This window comes from Chiroxiphia lanceolata, chromosome 2 (genome assembly GCF_009829145.1).
Source record: "Chiroxiphia lanceolata isolate bChiLan1 chromosome 2, bChiLan1.pri, whole genome shotgun sequence".
Classification (NCBI taxonomy): domain Eukaryota; kingdom Metazoa; phylum Chordata; class Aves; order Passeriformes; family Pipridae; genus Chiroxiphia; species Chiroxiphia lanceolata.
The window spans coordinates 31,157,362-31,167,752 of record NC_045638.1 but is presented as its reverse complement, the minus strand read 5'-3'; the positions used below and the strand labels follow the sequence as shown (position 1 = coordinate 31,167,752).

General features: G+C 44.5%; 1 protein-coding gene across 2 annotated transcripts; it reads left to right on the top strand.

Annotated features, from left to right (window-relative positions):
• The first annotated feature begins 2,022 nt into the window (after positions 1-2,022).
• Positions 2,023-8,693, top strand: PDCL3 (phosducin like 3). 2 transcript variants are annotated; one of them, XM_032680562.1, is made up of 6 exons: positions 2,023-2,146; positions 3,506-3,635; positions 4,805-4,895; positions 5,559-5,702; positions 6,653-6,861; positions 8,184-8,598. In XM_032680562.1, exons 1-6 carry the CDS (start codon positions 2,141-2,143, stop codon positions 8,324-8,326), a joined length of 723 nt encoding a protein of 240 aa, XP_032536453.1. In that variant the 5' UTR covers positions 2,023-2,140; the 3' UTR covers positions 8,327-8,598. The 2 variants fall into 2 exon arrangements, with proteins under 2 accessions (XP_032536453.1, XP_032536452.1); XM_032680561.1 differs by lacking the exon at positions 2,023-2,146 and adding an exon at positions 2,348-2,455 and having other exon boundaries at positions 8,184-8,693.
• The last annotated feature ends 1,698 nt before the right edge of the window (positions 8,694-10,391 follow it).

Below are 10,391 nucleotides of genomic sequence, written 5' to 3'. Positions count from 1 at the left end.
TGAAGCTCTTTTCCAAGAACCCAGGGCTGGGCTCTCCCTTTCTGGGTGAGCATGCCGTCCATTGGGCTAGAGCATAAAAGGAGGAGGAGGGAGGTGGGAGCAGGTCTCTTCCCTCCTCTCCTCTTCTGCAGGTTTTTGAGAAGCTCAAAAGGTCTGCTCAATTCTTTGAAAGGGCAGAAGTGTTCATTTGTGTGGAATGGGGTGTTGATTCCAAGTGGATTGGGGTTACCACACTCAATGCACTCCTCAGTGTTTTCTGAGTGATACTTTATGTGGACTCAAAATAAAAGTAACTATCTAGAGACAAATTCCTTGTAATGCTAATTAGCTATGACCCAATCCTAACAATATTTGAAGTACTTCTAATTATGCCTTTTAAGAATAGATAATATAGGCTTGATTGCATATTTTATTTTATTTTATTTTTTAACAGACCAGGGAAAGAAAAATAAGAGAAAAGTCAATGGAAAAATGAACCAGGGTATGAAAAGTAAACAGATAAAAAGAGGTTCAATGAAGTGAAAAGAGAAGAATCACAGAAAGGGTAAGGTTGGAAGGGACCACAGTGGATCAGCTGGTACAACCTCCCTGCTCAAGCAGGGTTGTCCTAGAGCACATTGCACAGGATTGCATCCAGACAGTTCTGGAATATCTCCAGTGAAGGAGACTCCAGAACCTCTCTGGACAACCTGTTACAGTGCACAGTCACCTGCACAGTAAAGTTCTCTCTCATGTTCAGGTGGAACTTCCATGTTCCAGTTTCTGCTCGTTGCCTCTCATCCTATTGCTTGGCACCACTGAGAAGAGCCTGGTTGCATCCTCTTGACACCCTCCCTTCAGATACTAAGAGACATTGATGAGGTCCCCTCTCAGTCATCTCTTCTCAAGGCTGAACAAGCCCAGCTCAGTCTTTCCTCTTATGAGAAATGCTCCAGTTCCCTCATCATCTTTGTAGCCCTCCTGGGCCTGCTCCAGGAGCTCCATGTCTCTCTTGTACTGAGGAGCCCAGAACTGGACACGGCACTCCAGATGTGGCCTCACAGGGCTGTGTAGAGAGGCAGAATCACCCCCCTTGACCTGCTGGCAACGCTCTTCCTAATGCACCCCAGGATCCCACTGGCCTTCTTGGCCCCAAGGGCACACTGCTGGCTCATGGACAGCTTTTGTCCCCAAGGATCCCCAGGTCCTTTTCCACAGAGCTGCTTTACAGCAGGTCGGCTTCCAGTCTGTGCATGGGCTTATTCCTCCCCAGGTGCAGGACCCAGCACTTGCCTTTGCTGTATTTCAGAAGGCTCCTCTCTGCCCATCCCTCCAGCCCGTCAAGGTCCTTCTGAATGGCAGCACAGCACTCTGTGGGGTGGCACGTGGGGGTGGCTACAAGTCCGGGAGCAAGGGGGTTCCCACCATGGCTGCCAGAGGGACTGGAACCCATCAGCCGCGGGATGCCTCATGAGGCACCCACTCCTTTGTGCCTTTAGAGGGACAGGGAGCATCGAGGTCCTGCACAGGGGGAGGCCGGGCAGCCAGGGAAGGAGAGTTTTTAAATACAGCTGCTCTTCACAGTGAGCATGCCAGGGCTCCACTCACGGGAAATGAGGTGTGATCCCAATTAGGAGCAGGACCTGGACTTTTCTGTACTCAAAGGGAACTTATAAAAAAGAGGGAGAGAGATGTTTACACGGGCTGATAGTGATACAACGGCGGGGAACTGTTTTAAACTAGGAGAGCTTTAGTTTAGATATCAGGAAGAAATTCTTTGCTGTGAGGGTGGTGAGACGCTGGAACAGGTTGCCCAAAGAAGTTGGGGACGCCCCATCCCTGAAAGTGTTCAAGGCCAGGTTGGATGGGGCTACGAGCAACCTGTTCTAGTGGAAAGTGTCCCTGCCCACAGCAGGGGAATTTATGATCTTTAAGATCCCTTCCAACCCAAACCGACCTGCGACGCTTTTAAATCCCCAATGACTCCACCCAGCCCCACGCCGCCGGGACCAGCCTTATTAGGCGGTCCGGGAAGCGGCAGCGGCGTTGAGCCTGCCCTGTCGGGGAGCGCCGCCTCCTCCGGCCGCGCCGCGCACGCCGGGACCGGCCCTGCCCGGCCTTGGCCCCGCCGCCCCTCACTGGGCCCGGCCCCGCCGGCAGGATGCAGGTGAGCAGCCGGGGTCCCCCCGCAGGCCCGGGTGCGGCCGGTGCTGTGGGAGGAGCCCGGCACAGCGAAGGGCTGGGGCCGCGCAATGGCCTCGGGCCTCGCCAGCAGCCACGGGCCGCCCTCACCGGTCGAGTGTCTCGGGGTGGGGCACCTCGGTTTCGTCCCCTTTCTAGGGGCGGAGGTGGCGGTCATGGGGCGGTCTTGCTCGGAAGCTCCATGGCTGGTTTTGTGGTGATTTGGTTTTTTTTGCTAGTGCGGTATCTAATTCGCTACTGTAGTGAGCGAGGGCGCGTTTCAGACAGTGCATCGATATGGTGGTGAACGATAGTAGATGCAGTGAAATGCCGTGTGGAGGGAAAATTGATCACGGTCAGAGACAGGAAAAAAAAAAACAGTCTGGTGTTTTGGGCTTTTTTGCGCTACTTTGTTTTCTTCCTTTTATCCTCCCCCCCCCTTCCCCACGGCCTGTAGTCCATGAGTACTGGGGTTTGGTCTGAGCAGAGATGTGGTTATATAGTTGTGAACAGATTTATTGTAAACTATAGCCGTACAAGTCACAGCAAAGCAGTAGGTGTGTTCAGTTTTTAAAGTGGTTAGCCCAAGACAGTAAGGAACCACAATCAGCCTGTGGATGCTTATCACTGAGATTTCATATATTTAAAAAAAAAATTAAATTGCTGGCTACCTTGGAGAATCTTCTGTTGAGCAGCTCAGCAATACTCAGGTGCATATTGGCCTTGTTTTGCAGGATTATTTCAGCTATTTCACAGTAGAGTCTTTTTTTAATTTTCAGGAGTAGCATAGCCATAGATTTAGATCTGATTCCCTAGCAATGGACTTGGCCGGCAGAGACTGTGCTTGCTTCTCTCTAAGCACTTAGGTAGTCACACTGACTTGAATACACCAAGGAGACTTCCCATATACTGAGAATTAGGTCTAGTCCCTGTGTATCTTGTCACTAGTGCTTCCCGTTGATTTGGTGGCCTGTTCTGCTGAGGCTAAGTGAAGCATCTGGCCAGTGTACTTCTCTGTCACTCAGCTGATTTCCTCCCCTTTCATTTCAGTTTGTGAGAGATGGAACAATGGTTACAATGCTTCAAACTTTGGTACCCTTCCAAGACCTCCTCTATGTGCTGTGAGCAGAATGGAATAAAATAAAGTCACTCTTCGAGGTGACTGGTCTGGAGCTCAGCTGGTCTGGGGCTGCAGAAAAGCCTCAGCATCAGGAGGATGTGCACTGTAACTTTCTGTTTATCAGTTTTGCAAGGTGTTGTGTCTCAAAGAGCCTGCCTGTGTTAAGTTCTGAAAGTGACAAAGTTCTCCTTGAACAGATGGCATTCATTTGTTGTTCTGTTCTAGGACCCAAATAAAGACACGGAGTGGAATGACATCCTGCGCAAGAAAGGTATCCTTCCTCCAAAGGAAAACGTGGAGGAACAGGAGCGTGCAAAGGAAGAGGAGCAGTTTGCCATCCTTCAGAAGTCTCTAGGTGAGTGACCAGCCAACTCAGGCACCAGCAGCAGTAGGACAAGCCTTGGAATGGCTCGTGGGGGGAGCTTGTACAAAGAAAGGGCTGTTAGCAATGTGTCATTTTCCAAGTCTGTAGGGTTACGACAGCTTCATCCATCCAGGGTGATCATCTGTTAATGGTATCAAACAAATACATTCCTGAACACATGGGTTCTTCTAGCACAGGAAAGCTTTGTACTTGATGTCAACTCTGTGTTTTTATAAAAGTCAGTGTTTGAAAGCTGAAATAAGAACAGTGCACAGGTAGTTTGCCAGGTGAATGTGCAAGTAAAACCATCTCATGATGTTTCCTGTTCTGTGCTTCCTCCATTGTTCAGGCCAGTGAACAACAGATGTGTGTGGGGGGGGGGGGGGTGGGTTGGTACATCTTTGCTGCAACTGCCAAACTTGAAAGCTCATGCAGGTACTTGTGTGCTAGTCTAGGCAGCCTTCAGCTCAGAGGCCTTTACATCATTGTCTTTCCATCCGTATGTCTAAAGTGTGTAACATTTTCTAAAAATCCAGTAGCAATAACAACGACAGGCTGAGAGAGTTGGGGCTGTTCAGACTGGTGAAGAGAAGGCTTTAGGGAGAACTTATGACACCTTCTAGTACCCAAAGGGGACTGACAAGAGAGCTGGAGAGGGACTTTTTAGAATCACAGAATAGAACCATAGAATATCCTGTGTTAGAAGGGACTCATGTGGATCACTGAACTCTAGCTCCTAAGGGTAGCTCCCATTGTACAAGGGCATGCACTGATAGGACAAGGGGGAATGACCGTAAAATGAAGGAGAATAGGTTTAGAATAGATATTAGGAAGAAATTCTTTACTGTGAGAGTGGTGAGACACCGGAACAGGTTGCCCAGAGAAGCTGTGGATGCCCCATCTGTGGAAGTGTTCAAGGCCAGCTTGGATGGGGGTTTGAGAACCTGGTCTAGTGAAAGGTGTCCCTGCCCATGACAGGAGTGTTGGAACTAGATGATCTTTAAGTCCCTTCCAATCCAAACCATTCTATGATACCTCATATTTCCAATTAATCTATCCTTAAAATAAATAAAGTAAATAAATTCTATTGGACTGATAAGAGCTGATGAGTATTAATCCTGGAATGAGGTTTTGATGATTTGATGTTTCTTCCATTCTAGTGAAAACTTATGAGGACATGACTCTGGAAGAGCTAGAAGAGAATGAAGATGAATTTAATGAGGAAGATGAGAAAGCTATTGAAATGTACAGGTCAGAGCAGCAAGCAGAATTTGGCTTTAATGATAATTGGAGGGTCTTTCTTTTATATGCTTTGAGATATTGTTGAAGAGATAAAGGATGTTTTTAGGCCTGATGATGGAAAAAGGGGGCTGAGTTTCTGGTCTCTTGTAGAGCTTCTAAGTGTCTTTAATAGGATAACAGCATTTGAATTCACTGTCCTTTATCTACAACCTAGTTTTGCAGAGATAATGTGCACCTGCTGAGTGCATGGCTGGGAAATCTGAAAGCTTTGAAAATCACTTCCAAGATTTCCTAATTTTTGTGTGAATGAGATTAAGGTACTGCAGATTTGAATTACAGTGTTGGTTTCCTTCTATCTCTTAAACTCTGTCATGGTTTTTGCCATTTATTTGGGTAGTGTATTATCTGCAGAAGAAATTCTGGTGAGGCCAGAAATGAGGGGGAAAAAAAGCGTTTCATGAAACTTAGTCGTACTTCTTTTATGTTGGTGGTTTTAAGTTATGGTGCAAATACAAGAATGTCTACTATGTTATTTTGCTTTTGTTGCTCTGGGATTTGAAGAAGTTGGTAATGTGCCTCTGAAGTCTATGTTTCAAACCAGCTCCTTCAAGTGTTGTTCTGTCAAAAAATCCATCTGTTCACAAGATGTCTTTTCCATTCCTTGCTGTTCAGGCAGCAAAGGTTAGCAGAAATGAAAGCAGCTCAAATGAAGAATAAATTTGGGGAAGTTTTGGAGATTTCAGGAAAAGATTATGTTCAAGAGGTTACAAAAGCTGGAAAAGATATATGGGTAGTCCTGCACCTCTACAAACAAGGGTAAGAATTTGTTTTTATCCATTAAACCTTTTATTGTCAGTACCTGAATATACTTTAAGATACATGTGTAGTTACTGTGGAATTAAGGAACTGATTCTGATGTTCTAAGGAATAAAAAAAAAAAATCAGTAATTTCAGTACTATTGACTCAAGACTGCTTAACTTATCCACTTCATGGTAACATCATTCTAGAGCTTTTTTTATACATCTACTTAAGACAGAATGATGTGTACCAGCCAGCTGCTATAGAGGTAGCTACTGCCACTGAAATCCCCAAGCTTTGGAAATTATTTTAGATGAAGTGCAAGGGGCTGTGAATGAGAAGGATCACTATGTATGATAGATGTGCAAACATGTCTTTTGTGATTAGAAGGTAGAATTCACTTTCACTGGGATAGTTGCCTCTAAAGCTGCTGCTGTGTATCTATCACCTGGTTTATGCCTGGTTTCTAGTGGCATAAAAATGGAGTGAACAAGGTTTCTAGTCCTGCTATCATGATGAAAAAACTTGTAAAAAAGGCCTGTTAAGTTGCTAGAGCTTTCTGGAAAGGGTTATAAATACTTGCTGTTGTTCATTGTCTCTGATTCCCAGGTCATTTGATTAATTTCTTTCAGGAGCTCCTTTTCTTTTTATTTTGCCCTTACTCATGCAATTTCTAAATAGCTTAAATTGATAAACAATTTTCTCTGTATGATAGAGGGGAAAGTTGCAGTACTAATATATTAAAACAAAAAACCACAACCCACCAAAGTCTACAGTGATGCTGACCTCCTTTGAATGCTGGAATACCAGACAACAAAAGTATTCAGAAGTTGCTTCTGGTATATTTATCTTTCCAGGAATGCTACTCATCATGCTGATATTTCTGACCTTTCTTCTGGAGCAGTTTACTGTTTAATTAGTCTTTTTATTTTTTTTCCTTATGTGTGTTTGTTGCTGTTCTTCACAGAATTCCACTCTGTGCCTTAATAAATCAACATATGAGCGGGCTTGCAAAAAAGTTCAGAGATGTGAAATTCATCAAGGCTATCTCTACCACCTGCATTCCCAATTACCCCGATAAGAACCTGCCTACAATATTTGTCTACCTGGAGGGGGACATAAAAGCTCAGTTCATTGGGCCCTTAGTGTTTGGTGGCATGAACCTGACAAGGGATGGTGAGTGTCTGCATCTCCAGTCTTCCAAAGGAAAAGCAAAACTGCTTTGCTGGGAATGAGAGAAGCAAGGCTTAGGAGGAGAGGGGAGGTACTAAAAATCATATTAGATTTTGGTTTTCACTCTTATGGCTCAACCACATGTAATTAAGGCTATCTTGTAAAACTAGTGAGTTGCTCATAAGCCAACATATAGATATTTATCTTGCATGTGTGCAAGTATTCATGCCCTGTGTTGGGTGAAATAAATTTTGCTGAATATATTAAAGGGTAAACAGTACCCACAGATGTTCTTTGGGGCTGTTGTACATGAACTGGCCTTGCCTGCAGTGACATGATAATCTGCACTTGCTAATTGGTGCTTGCCTATTGCATTGTAGGGCTTCTTGTTTCATTTTTAAGACAATGGCATGTTGTTCCTGGTTGAGCCAGCTTAATTCAGTCATCACAAAAAGCTGCACACTGAAATTCTGCACTTTATTTTATTTCTTCCTTCCTTCTCCCCTGAGCCCAGGTAACTTCCACTGGAGATTAAGGAAAGTGTGAGGTTGTATTCATTATTCTGCAATATCTGAAGGAAATAAGATTTGATGATAGGGTTGTTAGCAGGAGTAGGAAAAAGGTTTTGACTGAATGTGTTATATTGACTTTCTGCCACTTCTGGGAAGCAATCCAGTCCAGTTTGGGCCTACTGCTGATGGTCAAGTCTCTCTTTACTGTCTTGTTAAGGAACTAATAATCAGTCTGTGATGTAGAGGCAAAGGGGTGAATTCTGTTTGCAGGGTACATCCCTGAAAAATACCTATAATTCACATGTGTAATTGAATTTCCACATTTTTTTTGCCCCTCACTAAATTTATTCCCAGCCTCTTCTGATTGTGATGAACTCAGTATATGATGGAAAAAGCTGTAATATATGAGCAGTATTCCTTCATGGGCAATAGATGTGCAAACATGTCTTTTGTGATTAGAAGGTAGAATTCACTTTCACTGGGATAGTTGCCTCTAAAGCTGCTGCTGTGTATCTTATCACCTCTTTTGCACTGCTGGTTAAAGGGACCAGAGTGGCACTGGGGATGCCACTGGTGGGCTCCAGAGTAGTACCCTCAAACCTGTGCCAGCACTAGGGACTGTGGAAGGAGGGCTCGGCTGGAGCAGGTGTGGGTGGCAGGACTGGAGCTGGGAAGAAGGGGAGGAATAGAGCAGGGCCCTGGTTTGGTGGTGGTGATGGTAGGGTGATAAGAGAAGTCAGCTGGGGAATGAAGAGTGGGCTTTTTCCAGTTAGCTCCCCTGCATTCATTACTGTCTTGTTTTGCACTGCACAGAATTGGAGTGGAAGATTTCAGAGTCGGGTGCCATCAAGACAGACCTTGAGGAGAACCCCAGGAAGCAGATCCAAGACCAGCTCATGTCTTCAATCAGGGCATGTGTCCCAGCCAGGGGAGAGAGTGACTCAGAGGATGACTAAATCCTGTGACTGCATCATGATTGATGCAGTACACTTGCAGGCAGTGTTCCCACCTCGAGCACTGGAGATGATCATCAAGGCCTTGCTGAGCCCAAGAAGGGCAGCATTTCAAGACAGTCATTTATCTAGAAACTTTTAGAAACTAAAAAAGCTTTTGTTTTCTAAAAAAAAATTTATTGCAGCTTCACTTAAGATGCTGAAAGACATTTTGTATTATGAAGCCTGAGTAAATATTACTTAAGTTTTGAAATATAGAAATGAGTTGAAACAGAGGTCTCTTGTTGTTATTTTCTTAGTAGATGTCTGACTTATTTAAAAATCTGAAATATGAAGTGGCCTTAAGTACACTGTTTTTGACAAGCCTAAATTGTGGAAGTGAAATCTAAGTAGCTGATCTTAAATAACTGGTTATAGCACTTTGATGGGCTGTCTCTTTGCTTGTGGTCCATAGACCTCTGATAACCTGGACTTCATGGAAAGGTAGGAGAGGTGACCCATGATGTGGGTGCTACTGAAAGTGGTGTGTGGTCCTTTGCAGAGGTGCTGGCAGGAGGGACAACACAAAGCTATGAGCTGGGACTCCAGACATCTTAAGAGAGCTGGGACTCCAGACATCTTAAGAGAGCTGGGACTCCAGACATCTTAAGAGAGCTGGGACTCCAGACATCTTAAGAGAGCTGGGACTCCAGACATCTTAAGAGAGCTGGGACTCCAGACATCTTAAGAGAGCTGGGACTCCAGACATCTTAAGAGAGCTGGGACTCCAGACATCTTAAGAGAGGCCAGCGTCTTGGTGATGGCCGGCATCTCCTGGGGCGTGCTGAGTCCCCTTTCAGTAGTATTTTACTTTTCACAAGGACTGAACTTCCTGTACCATTTTACCTGATAACTGCGAAAGAAAATTCGAGATGGTGGTGCTCAAGTGTGGAGGAGGAGTCTGTTGGCTGACTTGTTCTGCAACCTCAGAACTACCATGTGTTACTACAGTGATGTCATTGCCAGATGGGAGGGAAGATTATGATTGAAGAACTCGTGTCTTTCTTTGTGAAACCCTTCCATCTTCTAGGTACAGTAATAATAATTGAGGCCTTAGAGGAGAATAAACTGAAATACCATCTTAATTATAAATCTGCTGACACTTGGAGCTGCTTGATTATTTTGAGTTGGATTTAATGTCCACCTACACTTTCAATTTGCCTACATTTGGGCTAACAAGCTCCAAGAGCTTTTGCTAACAAGCCTGCCCCAAGGTCATCTTTGTTATATTGCTGATGGATTCTGTGGGTGGGTAGTACAGAATGCAACACTCAATAAGCAGAGATATTTATCTTTTTAGTTTTGTATTAGTTCATAGGGAGTTTGAAGCACGCTTCCTGAACCCCATCTCCTGAGACAAATCAGTGTGTAGTCCAAGCAACAAACTGAAGTTCCTTAAACTTAAGGTGAAGTTGTAAAATCCTAATGGAAAGAGCTTCCTCTCTGAGATCTGAATGGTGATGTGTCACCTCTTTTCTTTCCTTTTTCGTATGTGTTTTTTTTTTTTTTTCAAAATAGCTAAAATAGTAACATTGTGCAAGTGAGCCAAATGCAGTAGAATACAAGCTGCTAACTCCTGAATATTATTACATAGCAACACACTTCTCATGACAGTGGGCTATCCCAAATGCTGTCAGACTTGATGCTTTACTGTACTCACCTATAACTTTGTACAATGTAGGAAGGTGACAACTCTTCCTCCCCATAGAAGCCTACACTGCATATTTTGCTTATCTTTTGCTTGTTCTCATTTAACTGTGCTTTGGAGTGACCTCTGAGCACATGGATTGTGTTCCTTTTGAAGGAAACTTGAGGAGCAGCCCCTGAATGGAAAGTTGGTCCCAAGAGCTAGCCTAAAGCTAAACTGAAATAAGACCTTATGGTGTGTGTAGAGAGGATGTTACATCCTCAGTCTCTCCCTCCAGATCTTTTGCAGTTGAGCCATCTGGGTTGGTGATGCAGGCACAGCTGCCCTACTCTTGTTAACTCAGTTTAAAATTTGTCCAACCTTCTCGGAAGGGGAGATGGA

Bases quoted from the DNA above. Each gene is read 5' to 3' on its own strand.
- PDCL3 (XM_032680561.1), top strand. From the start codon at position 2,363: ATGGCTGGTTTTGTGGTGATTTGGTTTTTTTTGCTAGTGCGGTATCTA. The intron at 2,456-3,505 runs ATATGGTGGTGA...GTTCTGTTCTAG, and splicing joins GCGTTTCAGACAGTGCATCG to GACCCAAATAAAGACACGGA. The intron at 3,636-4,804 runs GTGAGTGACCAG...CTTCCATTCTAG, and splicing joins CATCCTTCAGAAGTCTCTAG to TGAAAACTTATGAGGACATG.